A 24,259-nucleotide genomic window follows, 5' to 3' on the forward strand; every position below is an offset into this window, starting at 1 on the left:
TTATTGTTTCCATGTTGGTACGAATCCTAATATTTGCTTTGAATGTATTTTTATAATGTGACTGTCAAGTAATTACTGAGTCAGTCAAGTGAGTACTGATTAGGCATCAAGGCTGTACCACAGCTGTTCACACCTAAGAGGAACAATGCCTGGCTCACTGAGGAAAAAATAAACTCTGAGAATTCAGCGTTTGAGGTGGCTGTGCATATTGGTCAGCCAAAGCGCGTGGATGCGTGTGTGAGTCATGCTTTATCTCAAACAGTGGTGGTTTAGATTTTAACAGGAAGAAAAATTAGCTGAGGAGAGAAGTCTAATCAGGCTGATATTTTACTTCATTAGGGAAAATAAATGAAAGACTGTTTCTCTCTGGAATAATTAATTGTTAAGGATATTGGATTAGTAGTCTATATGTCTGAAAGGAGGTAAATATTTCCTAGATATAGTAGGGACAGGAGATATGTGAACACCTGGCCTAATAAACGGATGTGTATCTGGAGGGAGAAAGTTATCTGCATAATATACATATACTCCCCAAGAATTAAATAGAACAATATAGATGGATGGATAAGAAGATAATTAAGGTATGTCTTGAGTGGAAAATTGTTATCTAAGGATTCCTGGGGTGATTTAGCACCCCCAGCTGACAGAAGCTGGGTGGTTCAAGCTGACAAGCTGCTTGCAGAAAATCATGATGTAGTCAGATCCAAAAGTTGTATTTTTAAGGGGGAAGTGCTGGGTAAGTTCATATCTAGTTTTTTTGTTCTCGTGTCTTAGTCTTAATGTACAGTCACTGTTTTTCTGATGTGTTTCATTTACTCAGTCTATCTTTTTGCTGTCTCTTATACCTTACTGATAGTCTGTGCTAGCTGGTATTTTGGAGCAGTTGTCAATTCCAGACTAGTTACTCCTGCGGGGATGAGGACCCATATTCATTCTGAACAATCCAGACAAGGTTGTGGTTCATTAACCTACCAAAATGTCCTCTGTTAGAGCTGGTAGGACCTCTTCTGAGACAGAGGGAACTGAGTTAGCTCCTTTGTAAAACTCAGTTTATTCTTAGTGGTCCATCGTCAGACAGTGGAGAGCTATTTGGACCTAAAGGACAGCCGTGAAGGTGAGAGAGAAAGTGAGAGAGCGAGAGTGTGTTGGGCAAGTACCCTAACCAGTAAAGTGTTGGGCTAAAAGCTGGATGTGACCTCTTCTCTTCCAACCCCATTTCTGCCTAGCACATGCACACCTGAGGATCCTAAGTCCACCACAAAGGGAAATAGAATCGAAACTGTGAGTAAGTGGCAAAAATTGGATTTCTGTTGGTGCATCTACATGTGTAATTAATGTGCATGAATAAACTCTGGAGCTTATTGCAGAGGTCCAGAGTTTATTGCTCCCAGGTGTGCATCTGCATGTGTGCCTGGGAGTGCAGTACATTGATTCAGGTCAAAGCAGCCCTGGCTGGCAGGGTGTTCTGGGGATCAGCCTGACAGCCCAGGGCTGCTCTGACCTGGCTCAGCGTGCCACAGGAGGGGCTGGCTGGGGCATGAGGGTGCTTCAGTGTGGGGCTAGCCAGCAGACAGCCCTGCACTGAAGCACCCTCGCGCCTCAGCCAGCTGGGACAGCATCTACATGTGTGCTGCTGTGGAATTTTTTACTCCACAATGGGAACTTGTAAACGCTGTAAATACATGTACTATCCTGCTGCATAGTAAATGAGTTGACTCCAGGCACACATGTAGACACACAACATTTACTGTGCAGCTAGTTAGTCATCTGCACAGTAAACATCTCCCATAGATGTGCCCTGTGAGTGTGTACATACCACTTAGGTACATAAAGGTGAAATAGGATTTAGCCTTAAGTTGAAAGACAAAGGGAATGTTTTTGTGGTTATAGACTGAACAGGAACATAATGGCAGAATGGTTAAGGTGTGAGACTGAGCCTTGTACCAAAGGCTGGCGCCTCCAGCTCACCCCCCCGCTCAGCTCTGCTATAAATGGGTGCTTTGATTTTGAACTGGGACATCAAAAGTGGCTGGATGTGATGGTAAACCACATTACTCCCTTATGTACCAGTAGCCACATATATTGATGGTGTCTTAACTATATGAGCCCTGTGTGTCACATAGGTTTTGACAGACTTTTAATCTGTTTTTGATATATCCAGTGATGTGGGAAACACAGAAAAGGATCTGAACGATGGTAAAGTCAGACAGATCTTTAGTAAGGAGGCTTATGCCATTAGGAATCAAGGTTGTGAATTTGAGGGAAAGTAAAAGGACCAGGATTCAAAGCCAAAGAGAAAGGAAATGGTGACATGTACCTCAAGGGAATAATAGAAGAGAGAGAGGAGGTAGACAGACATGGGAGAGGAAAAGGTTGTTGCGAGTATACCAAGCTAGGGGGTCAAAGGAAAAAGAGAAGACTGCCTTTGGTTAATGCTTGCAGGGAGAGGGGAGGTCAGGTTTCAGTGGAAGAACACAAGAAATTAGAACATAAATCCGATGTTTTTCTAACTTAAATCAGGTGTTCTAGAGCGGAGCAGAGCAAAAGAATCTGAGTAATAGTTTGGTGAGCCAAGCAGTTAAAGGAAGGAGCAGGAGAGGGACTTGGGAGAGTGGAAAGGCCAGGGTTTAGACAGAAATTGTCAGAGGCAAACGAAGAGGAAGAGTTGTGGTGATGGTTCACAAGGAAGAGAAGAGAGAGGTGTGCCCGTGCTAATATGAGGGAAGAGATAAGATTGTAGAGTGGATTGGGAGCAGGAGAGAGGAGAGGGAATAATCATATGATATAGGGAGATAGGATGAGGAAGGAAAAGGAATAAAAGGTAAGAAAAAGGACTTAGAAATGTGACAGAAGCTAAACAATAGAGTTCCATTTACTGAAATGGTTTTAAAAATTGAAAGGCATGTTTGGGAGTGTATCTATAGATAGATAGAGCGCACTGTGGGCAGCCTGCACCTGCTCCGTCACCCACAGGCTCTGCTACGGCCGTGCCACCCATTGAGGAGGGGGAACTGGGCTTCACACACTACTCAGCTAAAGCAGCTGCTGTCTTTCATGGCCACCAGCCAGGGCTCAGGTACTGCTGTGGTGGGGAGGGGGCTCTGGACCTGGGTACCTGGCCCTGTAGCCTTGGCAGTGGGGGACCCCCTCCAGCAGGGCTGGAGAGGACAGGGGGCTGTGGGTGGGGAATGAAGGACATAAAATATTGTGTTCAACCGATACCTATATACACAGTGGTGTTTCATTTTAATTGTGGAAAAATGTGGGGTTTTAAATCAGAGAATTTATGATTTTTTTTTAAACAAAGAAAACCAGAATCCCGGATCAGTTGGTGTGTGCTTTAAGCGTTCATAAACTTTCATAGTATTTCCCCACTAATAGTACTTATTGATGTGCTCTGCTGTCTTGAAATGCTATTTAAAGTGGTAAGAAAAAAGCACATACAATGAAACATATTCAATAAAAATGTATAAGATGCATAGCTCTAAACTGGTCTTGATTACCTTTATTTTAATGGAAATTATATCATATCATTGGGTATGGAATATGTTTCAGAAGCAGGCAAGAGGAAAAGTAGTTTCTCATGTTGAATGTTTGTGTTCCTTGTTTTATGTTTAAAAACAGCAGCATAAAAGTGCTGTTCACAGTTGAGCTGTACTATTAAAATGCTTGGCTATCTAACCATTTGCTTTAGTATTTTTCCTACAATGCTAATAGACTAAGAAGTTTCCTTTAGTGTGGTGCTTGGAAGTGGGGTCATAGATGAGCTGCACCTTGAGTTGCTAGTCCTTCAGGTGTATTTTTTACTTAGAAGTGTTCTGACACCATTAAGAAAATAAAACTGTAACAGGTTTATATTAAAACCAGACTATACACTGGATTACTTCTAATCTGCCATAATTCCTACATGGCTTTGAGTATTACACTGTTTAAAAATAAAAAGAGAATGAACATGACAAATAAGCATATATAGTCACATGATTTTTTTTGTGTTTGAAAAACCTTTTCATCACAAACATGACCCAATTCAACCCAAATAAAAAGAGTTTGAAATGAGATCTCTATGCAAGATGAATGCACTAGTGGTCTTGAAACTGCCTATGATTAAAACAGACTCTCTCTCATTTTGATAAAGGGAATCTATTTAATGCTCTTGTCCTCTGCTCATATTTCCTTTCTAGGACACATTGAAGCTACCTACCCAAATGTAGATTTCAGATCAAGGCAAAGAAGGTATAAAGAAGGGATATTTTATCAATCATTCATGTATTAGAAATGTAATAAAATAAAGTCAGAAGCCTTGTTTCATCTCTAATATCCTTCTAATTTTCCTAATCAGTCTTTCTCTCATACATCTCTTTCTTCCTCCATGCTGCATCTGCCACTTGCACTCTCCAAGGTGGAGCTACTAGAACTCTTTTTTTTATTATTAATATATTCATTCCCTATGATGGATTAAAACACAGTTACTTGCTAGGTACTAGTGCTTTGAAAGCAGTGTGCTCATTATCTTTCTATACAAGCAGCCATTATAAAACTATTACCTTTTAGGACCCCTATGTTATTCAGTCTATTTTAACAACCTCAGGGAGTCTACTGAAATATTTCTTTTTATTTTGTCCCTATAAATTATACTTTACAAATACAGTTTCCCTGCAGTAAGACTGTCCATTTATTAGACCGTTGCAAAATAGTGTTTTTGTTAGATTGTCAAATAAGTGGCAAAATACAAATCATTATCTTCTTTAGGACTTTCTTTTGCTCCATACTAATTCTCTAATATTGGAAAACACGCATACAAATCTCAGAATGTTTTCTTCTTTTGTTAGCTGAACATTTGAAGAGAATAGTTCTGATAAGAAAAATCAATTTTCAGAAGTTTTAATGATAGATTAAACATTATTCAAGACCAAAAAAAGAGGAAAGTAAATAAAAATGAGTTTGCATTTGTATATTTTTAGAACTATTTTATTGCATATTATTGCATTTATGAGAGAGCAGGGCTATTGGTTTGGTTATTCATTGAACCACATATTTTATGTGCAGCTTAAAGATGGCTTTCTTGGAGGAAAATGTATGCCCTTTAATTGAGGTCCCATATAATGATCAGACGAGGAGTCCAGCTGTGAGGCTAAGGCAAGGTGTGCTACCTTAGGAACAGCCATTGGAGGCATTAACACCTCTAAATAAGTTGCTGTGTGGTCTGGGTTCTGTGGAGAGTGCACTTTGTTACCTGTGGGTTACTAATGCATCTTCTGTTCTCCCCTGAGCTACCATACTGGTTTTTTTTTTTTATGCCCAACCAGCTTTTTAGGCAGCCAGTACTGATGACAGAGTTACCCAGTCTGTGTCCTTATGTTCTAGAAATGTAGATTTTGTTGAACTCTGTTAACATTTTGTAGAGACAGAGTTACAAATGTTTTTGGCCATCTCTGTTTTTTAGCAGTAGAAGGAAGCATAATTTAGCCTTCTCAATCTGGTTTTAAAATGACAGCTAGAAACTTTATAAAATGAGGTGGAAGGTTTTTTTTTTTTTTTTTTACTCTGCCACACTTTAATGTGCGGTTTCTCTTGCACCATTTTTAGAACCTATGTATGTGTCTAAAATTGGACAGAGAGATTGCTTTTTTCAGTGTTGTGTCTATACCACAGTAATGTGAGTACTAATATGGACATGGCTGCATGTCTACCTTTCTTCCTCTCCTCCTCTTTACCTCCCAAGGTAGGTCTGCACAGGATTGGACTCAGAATCTAGTACCTTATCTATACTAGAGTTCTCATCATTGCTCCTGCAATAGGAGCTGAACTGGTGTTGGTAACAGTAGAAAAATTTCCTGTTCAAGATTAGGCCTTCCTTAAGTATCAGTGGAATCCTCAAATGTTGCAAAGGAAATACAGAGCCTTGAAATTGGGTATTAACAGTTAAGTAAAGGTGGAACTTAAATGGGAATATTTGTTTTTTAAAACACATCTAACTTCTTTATATCTGCTTTATAACGTAAAAAGTGCAGTGTTAATCATTTGGAATTCTATTCACTGTTTATGATTTATTCTACAAGGTGGTTTTTCAGTTGTTCTTGAATACACTTTTTTGGCAGTGTGTAGACGCCAACCAAGTGATGTACTAAGCATTGCATTTTGCTAAATGATGTCCAGACAAATAGCAAACAATAGTCCTGGCTCAAAAGGCTTTACATTTACATGTTCTCTGAGTCTATAAAGACAGTGTTAATTCTCATGCTGTCTGCATTGCTCCTTTTGTTTCAGGTAATGGACCTCATCATGACCGATGCTGCGTTTACAATGAAAGCAACTTTGTAGATGGAGTTTACTGCCTCCCAATAGCACACTGGATCGAAGTTTCTGGACACACTGATGAGATGAAGCACACAACTGACTTCTATTTTAACATTGCAGGCCATCAAGCCATGCATTACTCCAGGTAATAAGAATAATATATTAATTCCTAAGGCATGGGTCAGTTTTTAGGCAACCTGTAGCAGGTTCGAGGATATGCATAGTTCAGACATGCAGTCTTTCATCTTTGCTTATCATCTTTCCCAGTATCTTTATTCTCCAGGAGCAAACTCCATCCTGGCAGAAGTCCACCTAAACAACTCAGTGTATAAACCAAACAGTTACATTACATGGGGTCTTCTCCCAGACTCAAAGAGAGTCCTTAGGTTCTGCCACAACTTGCCTGCTCTCTCTCTTGTCCCTCCGGTCCCTTCAGCAACAGGAAGTTCTACTCAGTCCCTCTGCTGCATGTATGTTCCTATGGGAATGAGGCACTCCTGGTATGAGCTTGGGGCTCCTCCATGAGCTGACCTGCCAGCTGTCTCCCATTCACTGTGCTCTTGCTTGCACCTCTCAGCTTCCAGCCCACAGCTCTGTCTCCTCATGACTGAATTTCCTGGGAATCTTTAACTTGGTAAGGGCCAGCTAATTATTCCCTGCAACTGACCCAGTCTTTCTAGCAAGCCTGTTGTCAATCGCTTATCAGCTGCAACTAGGCTTCAGCCCCTGAAGGCATGCAGGCTGCTGCAAGCCATGGGTGTGTGGGCAGTATTTGATTTGGATGAAGCCCAATTCAGGGGACAGTGATTTGATTCGCTGATTCAGTTTACTGTCCCAATTCAATTCGGCTGAATCTGAAAGTTTGATTCTGATTTAGAGAATCAGTGATTCAGCCATAGACAGCATATGTTGTTTTTTTTTTTCTACGTACCTCGAGGTACCAGGTGCAGCTCATGAACGCTGAGATGGTGGGGCAGATGGAGCATCCCATGGGAGCGTGGAGACCCATCAGCCATGGGGGGACCTTGGGTGCCTGCCCAGACCCAGGAGGCGCCAGTCGCCGAGCTGGGATGCAGGGGGGAGGGTCCCCTGTGCATTCTGCGGCCGACCTGAAAGTGGACCAGAATTACTTCTGGTCCACTTCCAGGTCTGTCACCGTGCGCACAGGGGAGACCCTCTGCCCCCGCTCCCATGGGATGCTCCAATGCTCTATCTGCCCCACCATCTCGGTGTTCACGAGCTGTGCCTGGTACCTCGAGGTACGTAGAAAAAGCATATATAAAGTTGCGTCTGTGGCCGAATTGTCAAATCTCTCTGAATAGAATCAGAGGCTTCCGATTCAATTCAGAAAAATAAATGGGTCTCCTGATTTGATTTGGAGATTCGGCTGCCAAATTGGGCCGAATCTCCTTCAAATGGAATCAGTGACCGAAGCTTCACACAGCCCTACTACAGCCCCCTGAAAACAACCATGAAACTGCAGTTTGTATTGCATGTGTTCACACCATTTTTGCATGTAAAGTGTCTGCCCTTTAGCCTTTGGTCCTTTGCGTTTGTGTTTGAAATCTTTTGCCAAGTACTGTTTGTTATGGCAGTACATGACACGTCTCCTGGTACCAGGACTTTAGTACGCAACATCTTAAGTTCCTGGATTTTAAATATTACTTCTCTTGCGAAGCAGTGGATCCTGCTAATGATGGCACAAGTTGTGTCCAGAACTGCCCTCATTAGCTCAGCTTTTATTAGTTCTAGACCTTCATTTTTCAAGGCTCTGGCTTAGTGGGACTCTGGTACAATCATTCCTGTTAACCCTTTTGAGGGAAAGAAGAATCTCTCCTCTAAGACCAGAAGCAGATCTTTCATAAAGCATCTGCTAAAAAAAAATGGGACTAAATTGCCTTTTTGTTCCCACTGCAGTAAGACTCCATGGCATGAATTGGAAACTGATGGAACATGATACTCGCACATCTGTACTGTATCAGGAGAAAAGATTATTGTTGTCCAGCACTGAGACTATGTCTTATGAGACCAGTGTATTACTCTCATGCTTTGGTATGGAAATCAACTTCTTCCTCAGCACCATCTGCCACACAAGCAACCCTAACATCTGTAGAATGATAATTTTGCAAAACCATCTGTATCTGTGCTGGGGGAATGAATTGCCCCAAAGAACATCCTAGTTTTGGAGAAGTATGTGTAACTTATTCCTTGATTTCAGCTGATTTAACATTCTTCTCATACATGTGCCACTGTTTCAATGGCACTAACAACTTCTGCAAAGATCAGTACTCCTACCTCTGCTGCCCTACATTTAGATGTGGAAGTCCCTTATTCTAATCAAACTCACAGCTCAGTGTGGGAGATCCCTTGCTTATTCTTCTAGAGACATGGAGTTTTTGGGTCAGAAGAGGCATTTAAGCTTGCATGCAAATACAGTCATTATATGTAAATTGACTAGGAAGAATGTTTTTGTTTTTTTTATTAATGAGGTTATTGGAACCTGTAAAGAATATTTGGCATACCAGCAGCATTCACTCCAGCCTCAAAGAAACCCAACAAAAGATAGCATGTGGCATCTGTCTGAGCAGAATATATTTATTAATGCTGGTTCTGTCCTGCCTTATGCACTGAACAAGAATAATGGATTATGCAACCAAAGATGACTTCTCCCGAGAGAGCCAAAACTACTACATCTACTTGGTTATAAAAGTCATTTCTCTGCAAATTTACAATTCAGCTCTGCATTCACATTTTCATTTCTTAAATTATAATAAACTTACAAGAGGCAAGGATTTTTAGTGATTTCTTTCTCAAGTCTGAGATCTGAGGTAGGGCACTTGATGCCTGAAAGCTTGTCCAGCATCTCTCCCAAGTATACAGTTGGTCCAGTAAAGATCCAGTAAAAGATATCACTAAAATTCTTTGCCTCTCATCATTTCCTGGAACATTATGGCAATAACAGTAGATTTACAGACTTTTTGATAAGTTGACACAGGAATGTAAGGGAGAAGTTACTTGCAGTAAAAGCAGATGGTGGCAAGAACATCTTTGCAAGCAGCTCGTGCTGCTGCAGATAGTAATCTCAAGATCCTGGCTTCCCTGCTTCAGAATTTTGCAATTCCAAGGGCAGTTCAGTGAATAGAAGAGGGTGTCCTATTTGAGCACCAGGTTTAGTGCAAATATAAGACTGTTCCCATGCCACTCTTCACTCCTTGGGGGAATATATATCTAAAATAAAATAGAAGTACAGTCCTACATTAGATAAACAGGATGATATTTAATTTTACCAAAGATCAACAGAACCATTTAGAAAAAGGTAGTGCTTCCAGGAGGAAAATTTTCAGCAGTATCTTCCTCCACGTACCAACCTACATTGACTTGTAAACCAACCTGTAACCAATAATGGTTAAGATCTGTGAATTAAAAATTCTTGTGGATTAGACACCAAGAGTCTCAGACCCTGACATAAACAAACTCTGCGTTCACTTAAGGTCTCTGAGCTGGTTGTTCTGTACAGTTTCATTCTACACCTATGCCTCACTTCTGTGAGAATGGTTTATTAGGCATATGTAGAACTAGAGTGACCATATTATTTTGAAGGAAATCTGGGATGCGGGGCATGTACCCACAGACCCACGTACCCATACAAACTCCCTGACCACGATCCTGTGGCTCCCAGGAGCCCTGACGGTGGGGCAGGACAACGTAGAGGCCTACAGCAAGGCTCTGGGCCCTGTGTGGCTTGGGTACCTGTGTGGGGCAAGCCAGGATAGTTGCCCACTGGCAGCAGCTTCATGCCCAGCTACTGCAGCTGTTGGTGAGGCCCCAGGCTGCATGTGGTAGCCTCAGGCAGCTGCCAGTAGTGGTGGGGATTATCTCCTATGTGGCAACCAAGCTCTGCCAGCCCAGGCTGTGCAGACACACAGCACCTTGCTACCAAAAATGGCAGCTGCCCAGGGCCATCATGCCCACCAGCAGGGCATGAGGCTGATGGCAGTGGGCAGCCATCCCTTCTTGCCCTGTGCAGGTGCCCTGGGCCCCTCTCTTGGCCCTTCCTGCCCCAGCGGATACACAGCCCGGACAGGAGTGGTGCTCAGCACACCCCATCCCGCCAGTATCCAGCCACTACCCAGGAGGAGCCAGGTGGGGCACGTGCAGGTGGCGTGGCACCACCAATCCAGGACTTTTGCTTCAATTTTAGCCAACCAGCCAGAACAACCTGTGAAATTGGTGACTGTTCTGGCCAAACTGAGACGTATGGTCACTTTTTATAGAACTATGGCCTGTGAGAAGAACTCCCTATCCAAATGATGACTGACAGTGCAGGTGCCACATTTAATATAAACAGGCATGTAAGAGCATTATCACTGTGCCAAGTGGAGATTCAGTTGCTTCATTCTATATCAGTTACCTGTCACAGCAATTCACTTTTTGGGTCTGACAGGTTAACCGAAGGGAGACTTCTTTCATCAGATCACAAATGGACAATCAGGAATTCTATGATTTAGATCATTTTAAGAGAAAGGGTTAATCTTTCAATAAGTCTGGTTGCAAGAACAGAAACAAGAAGTATCAAGTCTTGTGCTACAGAAAGTGTCAAGACCAGCATTGCTTTCAGGTGCATTCCTCATTCATTGAACCTATACTTTGGTATATGCTTATTCACCCATCTTGCTGTTCCCCACCATACCCAGATCACAGAAGACAGAGACAGTCATCCTCATAGCTCCTACCTCTTTTTGAGTTGTGGTTTAGTATCCAGCAGGAATGCAATTAGTGAGCTGTCCTCCAACACACTTATTCCTTCCAGAAAAATTAATCATTTTACACTTGAACCTGCCCTCCCTACCACTCACAGTTTATCAGGTAGATGGATATCAGAAGGAGAAAGAACACGTACAAAACATTTTAAAGAGTAGTAGGAAATTCTACTAGGAAACCTACATGGTAAAGCAGAAGTTCTAAGGCTCTTTCTATAAACTGTCTCACTATCCTCTGGAAAATACATCATCCATTTCCCTTTGCATGGTTTTAGGCATTTCTGAAACAGGAGGCTTAGATAGGGATAATCCTGCCTCAGGCTGGAGGTTGGACTAGGTGACCTGTGGAGTTCCCTTCCAGCTCTTCTTCTCTCTGACTGTGATTCAACAATTTTTTTGCAAGCCACAGCGTTCCAGTGAAGGACCCATTAGCATTATGTGGGGGTTTGGTTGTAATCATGTTGGTCGAAGGATATAGGCAGGCAAGATTTTTTGGTTAGATGTGGTATCTTTTATTAGACCAACTGTGTAGTGGGAACAAAGTTCTTTGCAGGCTTTCAGGCACAAGCAGAAGAGTGCTTGTGCCTGAAAGCTTGCAAAGAACTTTGTTCCAACTATTCAGTTGGTCTAATAAAAGATATCACATCTACCCAAAGAACCCGGCCTGTCAGTAGCGTTATGTGAGTTCTTTCATTTACCTGTAAAAACCTCCCTTCTAGTGGCAGTAGCTTCTTCTTAGGAGGATTAGGATGTTATGAGTACTCATTGTAGGACCTCACATGGTTTTCCACTGTGATAAAGTATCTCTTAGGTAACATCCCAAATTCGTGCCAAAAGTAGTATCAGAGTTCTATTTAAATAAAAATATTCCTATATTAATATTCTTCCCCCACATATGTTCTCATCAGGGAGCTTCCGCCTCTCTGCCTGTAGGGCCCTAGCCTTTTATCTACAAAGAACTAAGGCCTGCAGAGCTTCCCTGAAGCTATTTCTGTCCTTTGCATTACTGCTTCTTTAAGAAGTATCTCCACCAGTGACACTTGCAAAGAAGCCACTTAGGGTTCCATACATAATTTTACCAAGCATTCTTTGTTGATGGAAATATCCAGAGCAGATGCTTTTTCTGGCAAGGCTGTTTTGTATTCTTTTGCTAGGTAAGCTCCAAATACCCACTGCTTATGAATTACTAAGAGCGGTGTATACATATGAACAAACATTTGAAGGTGCAAGGAAAGTTACTTATCTGTAGTGCTGTTTTGTATCACCAGAGCAGCACAAAGCAACTGAAATGTGCTGATGAATCTGTCCCTTAATTTGCAATTGATTTATTGGTTCAGAGAACTGTAAAGGAAACTAGTGCTATGTAAAGGGAGGGGGTGGATACTTTATCAGTCCTTATGTGCTTGCATTTTAAGGCTCTACCTTAGTACCCTAGCTGAGCTGATTTTGTTGCTCAGTGAAGCTGAAGTAGCTGCAGCACAGGGAACCTTTGTGGTGCAGACCCTGAAACTAGTATGTAGCTGTGGACTCCTTAAAGACGAGTGATAGTTGGGCCAAGTAACTTATCACGAAATAGTCTTGATCCAGTCTCCCTCACATACGTATTAATGCAATTAATAGCACTGCTGCATGTGAATTTAATTATAGTAAGAAGGTGGTTTGTTACCACTTTCAAAATGGCTCCACCTGAGCCACTGAATGGATCTTTTTGGTGGCTTTATAAACTTAATTGTTTGATACAGTGATTAATAGCTTAATGGTAACCTGCTTTTTCCAAATATAATGTACTGCCAAGATTTTGGTGAGGTTAATTGATATGAGAAGTTTGAAGAGTGTATTATTCTGTTGAAATTGTGCTGAATGACAAAGATGACCCAGAAGGATTTGGTTTTTAACCAATTTTTACTGAATTTAATTTACTTAAAATTCTGATAATTTCACTCTGTACTGAGCTTGGAGATATTATGCTGTGTGTTTCATATGTATGGGAGCATGTAAATCCTTTCATAAAGTACAAAATGGGACTCAGGCTTAACTGTGGATTCACAACTGGTGCCTCTGTAATGTCAGAAAGTTCTCTCATTTTGGAAACGCGATGTTAGAACATCATTGAAATCTAACATGGAACATCCTTTAGGCATTTCTGAAACGGGAAACTACAACATTGAAGGAGTGCAGTGCTATTTTGAAAGAGAGCAATTTCTTGAAGTGATTGAAAGCTATAGACATCTTTTTCTGTGGAAGACTTTGGAGTCTCTAAAGTTAGTGCATCTGTTTCAGCTTCTTCATCCATGAGAAGTGATAAATCCTTAATTCATGGGTGCTGTGAGCCTTAATATTTATTAAATATATTTAGGCACCTAATTAAGCAGTCTATCTGGGATGGGTGCTTGATTCTAGCAGCTCTCATTAACTCTGTTGGAAATATCAGTGAATCATAGAATCATAGAAAGTTAGGGTAAGAAGGGACCTCAGGAGGTCATCTAGTTCAACTCTCAGCTGCAGGACTATCCCTAACTATATCATCCCAGCCAAAGCTTTGTCCAGCCAGGTTTTGAAAACCTCCAAGGATGGAGCTTCTACCACCTCTACGGGTAACCTGTTCCACTGTTTTATTACCCTCCTAGTGAGAAAATTCTTCCTAATATCTAACCTAAACTTCCCTTGCTGCAACTTGAGACCATTGTTCCTTGTTCTGTCATTTGCCACCACCGAGAACAGTCTAGCTCCATCCTCTCTTTAACCCCACTTCAGGTAGTTGAAGGCTGCTATTAAGTCCCCTCTCAGTCTCCTCTTCTCTAGACTAAATAAGCTCAGTTCTCTCAGTCTTTAATCATAAATAATGTCCCACAGCTCCCTCACCATTTTTGTTGCCCTCTGCTGGACTCTCTTCAATTAGTCCACATCCTTTCTGTAGTGGTGTGCCAAAACTGAACACAGTACTCCAGATGTGACCTCACCAGTGCTGAATAGAGGGGAATAATTACTTCCTCGGACCTACTGGCAACACTCTTACTGACGCAGCTCAGTGTGCCATTAGCCTTCTTGGCAACAAGGGTGCACTGCTGGCTAATTCAGTTTATTGTCCACTGTAACCCCTAGGTCCTTTTCTGCAGAGTTGCTGCTCAGGCAGTTAGCCCCCAGCCTTTAGCGGTGCATGGAATTGTTTCATCCTAAGTTCAGGACTTTGTACTTGTCCTTGCTGAACCTCATCAGATTCCTTTTGGTCCAATCCTCCAATTTGTCTAAGTCACGCTGAATCCTAGCCCTACCTTCCAGCATATCTACTACTCCCCCCAGCTTGGTGTCACCTGCAGACTTTTTGAGGGTGCACTCTGTGCCATCTTCTAAGTCGTTGATGAAGACACTGAACAAAACCAGCTCCAGGACCAGCCCCTGGAGCACTCCACTTGAAACGGGCTGCCAACTAAACATCGAGTCATTGATTACTACTCTCTGAGTCCGATGCTTCAGCCAGTTTTTGATCCACGTTACAGTCCATTCATCTAGTCCATACTTCCTTAGCTTGCCTATGAGAATACTGTGGGAGACCATATCAAAAGCCTTGCTAAAATAAAGGCACCAACACATCTACCAGTCTCCCCACATCCACTGAGCCAGTCACCTCATCATAGAAGGCAATCAGGTTGGTTAGGCATGACTTGCCCCTGGTGCATCCATGCTGACTTTTCCTAATCACCTTTTTCTCCTACAAGTTCTTGGAAATGGATTCCTTGAGGATCTGCTCCATGATTTTTCCAAGGACTGAGGTGAGGCTGACTGGTCTGTAGTTCCTTGGATCCTCCTCCTTCTCTTTCTTAAATATGGGCACTGTTTGCCGTATTCCAATCATCTGGGGCCTCTCCTGATCACCATGAGTTTTAAAACATGATGGCCAATGGTTTTGCAGTCACATCAGCCAGCTCCCTCAGCACTCTTGGGTGCATCCCATCCGGCCCCATGGACTTGTACACAACCAATTTTCCTAAGTAATCCCTAACCTGTTCTTTCAGCACTGAGGACTGCTCACCTCCTCCCCAAACTGTACTGCCAGGTACAGTAGTTTGGGAGCTGGATCGGTCTGGCTTCCCAGGGGATCCTGCCCGTGAGTTTCATGAGTGAGTCAAAGTCTGCTTTTCTGGAGTCTAGGGTCCTTACTCTGCTGCTCTTCATCTTTACTTTCCTCAGGATCCTGAACTCAATCATCTCGTGGTCACTGCTACCAGGTGACCATCCACTACTATATCCCCCACCATTTCTTCCCTCTTTGTGAGCAGCAGGTCAAGAAGAGCATGGCCCTTAGTTGGCCACTCCAGCACTGGAATTAGGAAGCTGTCCCCAGTACTCTCCAAAAACTTTCTGAATTGCGTATGCACTGCTGTATTGCCCTCCCAGCAGATGTCAGGGTGATTGAAGTCCCCCATGTCTGCTTGTGGATTAGAAATTGGTTTAAAGATAGAAAACAAAGAGTGAATATAAATGGTCAGTTTTCAGGATGGAAAGAAGTATAGAGCATGCTCTTCCAGAAATCTGTGTTGGGACCAGTGTTGTTTAACATGTGTATTAATGATCTGGAAAAGGGAGTGAGTAGCAAGGTGGCCAAATTTATGGATGACACAAAATTATTAAATAATTATTAAAAAATTATTCAAAGACCAAGGCAAATTGTGATAAACTGCAGAAGGATCTGGCACAATTGAGCAAATGTGCAGCTAAATGGCAGAATCAGTTCAAGGTAGAAAGGTGTGAAATGATGCATCTGGGCAAAAATATCCCCAACTATACCTATACTATGATGGGCTCTACATTAGCTGTTACCACCCAGGAAAGAGATCTGGGAGTCATTGTGGACAATTTGCTGATAACATCAGCACAATCCTCAGCAGCTGTCAAAAAGGTGAACAAAATATTAGGGATTATTAAAAAGGGAATTGTAAACAACGCCAAAAGTATCATTGTGCCTCTTCATAAATCTGTGATACATCCAAACCTTGAATACTGTGCCTAGTTCTGGTCCCCATACCTCAAAAAGGATACAGAAGAACTAGAGAAGGTCCAGTGTCCCCGACGGGCCTTCGTAGATCCCTACTAGTAGTGTAGCTCCCCGTTCGGGTGACCACCCTCTGCACTGAGCATTGGTGTTACTGCAGTTTGGTTGTCTTCCCCGCTTCACCAACCCCGCTTCTCGCCTGCCACAACTTTGCTGTTATCCCAGTGGGGCGGGGCCAGTTCACCGGTCCCTCGGTGTCCCGGGTTGGCCTCGTCGGTTACACACGGGGCTCCAGTCACCCCTACACCCCGGCCTCACGCCACCTGTGGTCTCTACTTCCCTGCACCGACTCAGCGATGTGCCGACAGACTCCTTCCTCACCTGCGTAGATATCCCAGCCCTATTGCAAGGGATACTTCCCACCACCAATTCATCACCTGAACCCTCAGCAGCGTGCTTCCTCACAGTGATCCCTCTACAAGGTGTACCTCCCTGACCTACCACCCGCGCCCCTATGATATTGCCCAGGAGTGACGTCTCCTGGATGGGTATACAGCGCTGTCCCCTTTATTCTTTAATAGACGCTGTCTATTCTAGGCGGCAATCCCGCCCCGAACTTTCTCTCCAGCCCAGTGCGTCTTCGGCCTCACCCTCCTCTTCGGCACTTCCCACGCCCCCTGCCACGGCACTTACTTCATGCAGCTCGGGATCTTCCTGGGTGATCTTGATCCCCTGTTGTTCCCCTGCTCTGGCGCCGCAGGCTCTCTCCGCTGGGGATCCAGCTATCCCGCTTCTTCTCTTGGCCACTGGACACTCCAGCTCTTCGGCTTGGCAGCTCCTGTCCAACTGGGCTAATGGCAGGGACCGCTTTGCCCGCCATTTGTTCCTCTCTCCCTCCGGAGCGGCGGCCGCCATTTTTAAATCTCCCGGCCGGCGTCTGACATCACCGTCAGCTGCCGGCTGCAGCTGTACATAGACATGGCTAACAAGCCGCGCGGGCTGTCCCTCCCTCGCAGCGTCCTGCTCTCCCGGTAAGTTTTCCTGGCTTCTGCAGGTCCCGGAACATCCAGAAAAGGGCAATAAGGATGATTAGTGGTATGGAGGAGCTTTCATTTGAGGAGAGACTAAACAGGCTAAGCTGACTCGGTTGTGAAAATAGGTACTTTAGGGGGGAGACATGATGAGGGTCTTCAAAACACTAAATGGCAAAGAGAAAGCAAATAGGGATTTATTATTTTCTCTCTCAGCACATGAACTAGGGCTTACAAAATGAAACTTGTAGGTAGTAAGTTTAAAACTACAAGAAGAATTTATTTTTCATACTGTGTGTAATTGAAGTGTGGAACTGGCTGCCACCAGATGTTGTGGAAGATGACAGTTTAGCCAGATTCAAAAAGGGATTGGTCAAATTCTTGGAGGAAAGGGGCATCAGAAGCTATTAAGCTTGGGAGTTAGGGGTATGGCCTCTGAAATTGGAACTTCCTTTACTTTAAATGCTGGAGGCTGCAAGTGAGAGAGGAACAGGAGAGAAAATAAACCCTGGTCATGCCCTGTTAACTCTCCCTTTGAGCATCCACTCTCTGCCATTGTGTGACCCAGGATACTGAGCAAGATGGACCTATGGTCTGACCCAGTAAACGGCAATTCCTACGTTCTTATCCCTGCAGTTACTTTTTGGCTGCTTTTTATAATAGTAGCTTAATAATAATAGCTGTTGGTAAATTAAATGCCATGAAAATAAGTCAGTCAGTGTACCAAATATAAGTTCCTGTAAGTGACTATAATAGAGGTGATTGCCTTTACCTGAGTTGTTTTGGCAAATAACTTGTCGACCTGATTAAGGTGTTGCAGTTGCCAATTTTTAGAGCCCTAAAAGTTGAAAGAACCTATACTCAGAAACATAATCTTATTTTAAACAGGTCATTAATCAGTTGAATTTAAGTTCAGCCCAGTCAGAAAGCAGACTTTTTCTGTCAAGAATTTTGATCATTTTCCAGAAAGGTAGTGTTTTACTCAAACTTCACGCACAAGATGGTTTTAGATATTCACTTAAGTCAGACCTCTCTTTCCCACTTCTACCCTAACCCCAGAGAGAGGAAGGGAAGAGTGTATCTTGGATCTACCAAGGGCTTTAAATGTTTCACAGATTCCAATTCTTCAGAAAGGACACTACACACTTACCTTTCTCCGAAGGTATTAGACAACTATTTAAAGCTTTTCAGATACCGTATTTACCTCAATCTAAGATAGTTTCAAATTTAAGACCACTCCCCTGTAAATAGTTTCTATGTGTGGAACATTATAAACTATAGAGTCTGCTTATTAGAGAGTCATTTTAAATTTGTCCCTAAAACACCACTGCAGTAGGACAAGCAGTGGCAGGGAGGCAAGTGATGGGGGCAGGTGGTGGGGAAGCAAGGGGCATGCAGGGGGCAACCACCATGACAACTTGAACAGGGGGAAACAACCTTGTCTTGGATTTGAGTAAATACTGTTTTTTGCTGGGTGAATCAGTTTAGATGCAGCATATCTCCCTTCTCTCTCCTTTCCAAGGCTAGAGGATAGCTCCAGGTAGGTGAGGAATTGAGTAAAAGAAAAATGATGCTTTCTACATATTGTCATGAAGCTACAGTAGCTGGTACAGAGTTCAACTGTTGAACTTTGGTTTTCCTCGGAGCTGCGGTAATTCTTTCTCAAGGAAGAATGCCTGTTTGATTTAGGAACTTTAAGGTGGAGCAGAGAAGCTTCAAGATGCATGGCAACATCTTGCCTGCACAGACCAATGAGAACCATTGTAGCAGGCAGGTCACATAAGTTGTATTAACAGGGAATAAAACCTGACTTTTGGAACAATATAAAGATTTGGGGTAGAGTTAAACTTAAAACATCTCAAGTCCATTGAGTACACATTTCAAGCAATGTCATTTTTGAATGATGTTACTACAAGAAAAATCGTAAATAAAAAAAATGCTTTTAATTTCTTTACCTTGAACAGATGCTTGCCCCCGACCCAGCTCAACCCCACCTTTCAACTGTTTGTAATAGAGTGGTCTTGCATAGTTTGTATCGCCTTGGAGTGAATTTTTTAACTAAGTTATAAAATGAGCTCCAGTAAGGAAGCTAGCACAGCTTTTGACTATAATTCAATGAACTGTGCAATGATGGGTTAAAATTGAAAATGGAAATGATACTCTGTGGTTAAATTATAAATTATGAGTAGAGCAATGACATCTTCTGGGAATTCCACCTTTAGAACTAAAAGCTAAGGACTGATTTCCCCTCTCTGTCTAGGGAAGACTCATAACAGCATCAGTACCAGAATAAAAAATAATGAGCTCCATTGTACTGCAAGTAATATAATCCAGACAATGGTTCTCATTAAAAGCAAGGAGCAAGAAGAGGGTTGTTTTAAAACTCACTAAAGACTTGCTCCTGCCTTTTTGAAGTCAGTGAAAGTTTTACCATTGAGGGACCAAAAATCTGCTCAGAGGGAGCGGGATTAGAATTCGAATGGTACAAAACCAGCTAATAATGTGTAGAGAATCTTTAGTACTTTAAATGCCCAAAACAATTAAAATAATTAACTATAGTTTTAATACCAACATCTTGTAGAGCCTGGAAATTTGAGGTGAAAGTGTGATCTTTCATCCTGGAGGTTGAGTTTTTTCCTTGCTATTTTGCCAGAGGTAGAAACCCTCAAAACAGCTTATGAACCAGCAGCCACTGAGGGATTGTGCTACAAGCCTGCATCCCAGCACAAACTTTCAGAGTAAAACAGACCATTCTACTACTGCTCCCTCAGACAGGTTCCAGTTTACTTCTGCTGTGTGTAGGGAGAGGTTTAAATTCACTCTTCAATATAAAATCATAGGAACCACCACAGCATTCGGAAACATTCAGCACTATAATGATCTTCTTTTCATTCTATTTCTTTGCCTTGAAAGAATGATTTTGTTTTCTCTGAATTTCTTCCCGCTTTTTCTTTCCCTGCTGGATGTTTATAATCATTTGTGTGTAATGCAGTTGTTCCAAGGGGATGGGAGAAGCCTAAGACATTTCATTCTAATTTGCAAATCTTCATGTCTTTGAGCCAGTAAAGAAGAGATGAAAACTATATTTCATATGGGTTGGCAAGCTATATGACGTTTATCTCACTTTTTATCATAGTTCACAGAGGACTTGCACAATGCTTTTTAACAGTAACAGGAATTATATACCTAAGTCTCTGAATATGAAATGAAAGATCCCACTGCGCAACATAAAAAGAGGGAATGAAAGATTTTCAGTAGATTCTCTTAGCATGGTCCCTGGGAAGGCAGCGGCAGTTCATTTGTTTTGTTTTTATTTTTCCCGCAGAAATAAACCAAGGCTCAGAGAAATACAGCAGCAGTTCTGTAATATTTATTTACTCCCAGGATATACAACAGAAATGTTTCTTCGACTAAACTGTAGGGATACCAGAGGCAATATTCGAGTTTGATTCTTCAGATATCATACAAAGGAAATTCATTTTTCAAATACCCAGGGTTTTTAAGCATGACAAGTTGCATTTGGATTTGCAATTTGTTTTATAAATTAAAGCATGAGGAGGAAATTCAGAGTTTACAGTTTAGCTGTAGTTAATTACTATTTAAGTGAAATTTCCTAATCTTTTTCTTGATAGAATACAAAATATAATACCTAAGCAGTGCTTGTTTGTTTATTTTTCCCAATCTTTGTGATTTAGAAGTTATTAATTCCCTACCTACAGCACGTACCTAACCAAAAGCAAAGGAAAAACAAAGTCAGCTTGCAAACGTGTAAGATTATTTGATTATGTCAGGCTTCAGATTTGGAGATTCATTGTACACGACTGCAGACCTTTTCAGCATGAATGCTTTTGCTCTTTGCCTCCAAGAAAGAATTTCAAGAGCCAGCTGAAGGGTAATCTTACTGAGGCATCTTTGGAATTTGTACCTGTTGAAAATCCATAAAAGCTGCATCTGGACACTATTAAAACACATTGGAATATCACCCCCTATGCTCAGGCACTTTTCTCATTCCTGCTGTTGCATTTTTCTCAATGAAGTTTCCTGTTTGGTAACATCCAAGAGCTATTCTGTTCTGGAAGACTAATTTGATTGCTGCAGAAGAAGACTGAGCATATGGCCCCAGATTTTGGAAACAATCATATAATTGTGATACAAAACTATATTAAGAGTGCCTGTGTACTTCATGGTACCTAAAACAAACTGAAATGCAAGTAAAATAAAGCGAGCAAACAGTGTTTTCAGACAACTGGAACTGTCAGATGCTGAGGAATCTAAGGTCTGTTTTCTAGCTTGGAAGTACCCGTGTTGCTGGCTGTGAGTTAAATTGACAAGGATCTTGCAATCCAAGGCAATTTCATTCACAGCTGGCAATGTAGGAAAACAGCTTCTGTACTGAAGCACAATGCTGTTTTCTCTTGCACTGAACCTTAAAGAGAAAAAAGAGATGGTTAAAATTGTTTTCCCCCCTTCTGATTGTATTTTCTAATGTGAGGTGAAGGGAGGCATATTAACACGGGTAACGAATAGAGGCAGCCCCCTGCCCTTGCAACATGTTTGTAGTGCACAGGATAGAAACAGTTGAAAACAGATGCTTGCTTTTGTAGTCTCCTTCCCATTAAGGATTGTTTTCTATCCTTTGCTTTTTCATCTTCTAGAAGAAGTCCAATCAATGGAAGGATTTTGCATAAGACATGAGTACATTGCCCGCTACACTACACTGGTTCTGCCGAGCCCCCTAGCCAGAGATCCCTCAGCCCCGTGGGCTGTGCTGCCTTACCCCAAACTGCAGGGGGAGCTTGGAGACTCCAGCTGCTGCAGCAGGGGAGCAACTGGGCCATGAAGGGAGGCTTGCAGACAGGAAGGAGTTGTACCCATTCTAGAAGTGCAGGACCCACAGGTTGGTCCTTCAGGAGCTGCATAATCTAAGGCAACAGTTTAGAGTTGTCTGAGAGCAACAGTTATATGAGCATCCCTGTCAAAGAGCAACAGTGTTAAACACATGTTATACATTGCAAGCTAGTTAAAGAAGGTCATCCATTTTGCCATAAACAGCTGATTTTACCTCACTGCCATCTTAGAAATTTAATTCAAGCTATGTTGGAAGGTCATTCTGTTTTTTTATAGCAGGGGTTTTCAACCTTATTTGGTTGATGTACCCCCGGTGGCCGGTCAAGAAGCAGGGAGTCCCCCGGCCAGTCGAGAAGCGGGAGGGTGTGTGTGTGGGGGGGTGTTCCCCAGCAACTGATCAACAAACAAGGGGGAGGGAGGTCCCCTACGCACAGCAGCGAAACCAAAAGCATCATGGGCGAAACCGGAAGTGTCCCAGCTTCTCCATGCCGCGGCCACGTTTCCCCTGGGGCCTTCCCAAGAACCCCCAGGGGTATGCGTACCCCTGGCTGACAACCCCTGTTTTATAGTGTCTCCATTCACAGTCATCTCTCCTAATAATCTAGTCTCAATCAAATAACCAGTTTCCTAATACATAAAACAGGCAAATGGGGGAGAAAATAGACCCAGACAATGGATAGGTAGTTTGTTAAATGCCATTGCTCACTATTATTTCTTTGGTGCTATGTTTGTAGACTGCCTATTGCCAGCATCTTGGCAATAAAGTAAGGAAGATATAGGGCCTTCATACTACCTCCCAATCTATGCAAGATCAGGGAAGCCAGCTGGTTCTTCTGTTGCTGAGCAATATGGCTATTCATTTATCTTGAAAGAAATTTTGATCAAGGCGCACTTTCTTTAAAAGTAAAACAATCAAAAGCTGCTTTTTTGTGTGTGCAGAGAGGGGAGATGAGCAGGCAGAACATTCCTTCAGAAGCTTGGTAACTTCCTCTCTGCCCCCAAGGAACACTGAGATAAGTGAAAAAAATGAAAGGGTAAAGAAAATGTAATGTAATTTCTTTTTAGCAAGTATTAAGTCTAGACATTATTTTACTGGGGTGTAATTATTTCCCAACTGTAAAAACTATTCATCATAATAGAAATGTGGTTAGAAATCTATTGGTATCAATGTGAAGCAGTCTTAGAAAAATTGTGAAGCATTATTCCAATTGTTCAATGGTCCAAAGCCATACAAAAGTCCAAAGGAAATTAAATTGCAAATTAAATCTAATATTTATTAGACTACAAATATATAATGCAAGCCATATGCATGATAACTATGGGAATAAAGGACAGGGAAAAAAAAACGTTCCCCCAAAAGGAAAGCTTAATAGTGATGCCTGTCACTTAACAATGGTTTGACATAAAAAAATAATGGTTGACAGAGTTTGCAAAGTTTTTAGACGGACCCATTTTGTTGCCAAAATAGTTTTTCTCCTTTTTCATTATATCTGTCCGATTTGCCATTCTTCAGTAGTTAATTCAACACTGTCACTCCAATGTCTAGGTAATGTGTTGTGTCCTGCTGACACCACAGCACACAATAAACCTGGCAAAATGCAGGATAGTGGCTATTTATGAGGTTTAATAGAATATTTTCTGAAGATAATAACAGGAGTTCAACAACTGATGAGTCAAGCACAAATCCTACTCTGAACTAATATTACTGGATGATTCTGAGCCAAATACTGCAAGATCTTTTATTTAGGAAAATTTTCCAGTGTCTACTGTAATACCATGATTATAGTTTGGTCACTCCGAATAATGCAGCTAGAATGAAGTTTCTTTTTCCATTCTAATGCTGACCTGCTATGTAACAATGATGAGAACTATTAAATATGAACTTTTTGTTCATATTTAATAAACAAAATGACCAAAATAATTGATTTGCACACCTTGATTCAGTTTAGCAACCTGCCAAATTGGGGTGTGCTTGCCTACTTTAAAGAAATGTTTTAAGGCTTAATTAAAGTTTAGAACTCATTTCAAGATCAATCAGATATGAGGAGTATTTAAAGTAAAAATGGTTATCTTCAAATAGACTTCTCCAAAATAACTTTGTTTTATTGTGAACTGTTAGATCTCCCCTATTTCCATATTTTGCAGTGATAAATTAGAAATAATACTGTGGTTTTTTTCTTCTCAGTAGCATGTTCAGGAAAAATAACTGCATGTCTATTTGTGGATGCTGCATGCATATCAATGTATTACAGTTAAGGCACTGTCAGCATAGATATAATAAGAGGATCATTTTCAAGTTACGATATAGTAACAACAAGTGCACTGCGGTACAC

At 41.9% G+C, this 24,259-nt stretch overlaps 1 protein-coding gene across 1 annotated transcript in view; it reads left to right on the forward strand.

Moving 5' to 3' along the window:
* The window catches only part of EPM2A (EPM2A, laforin glucan phosphatase), an 84,874-nt gene that overhangs the window by 27,505 nt on the left and 33,110 nt on the right, over window positions 1-24,259 (forward strand). Inside the window, exon 2 of the mRNA XM_019527487.1 lies at window positions 6,268-6,442. Coding sequence (XP_019383032.1) covers window positions 6,268-6,442 — 175 coding nt within the window. The remainder of the gene's footprint in view (window positions 1-6,267; window positions 6,443-24,259) is intronic.

The sequence above is a fragment of the Gavialis gangeticus genome, unplaced genomic scaffold (assembly GCF_001723915.1).
Source record: "Gavialis gangeticus isolate Ggan-Ray unplaced genomic scaffold, GavGan_comp1, whole genome shotgun sequence".
NCBI lineage: Eukaryota > Metazoa > Chordata > Crocodylia > Gavialidae > Gavialis > Gavialis gangeticus.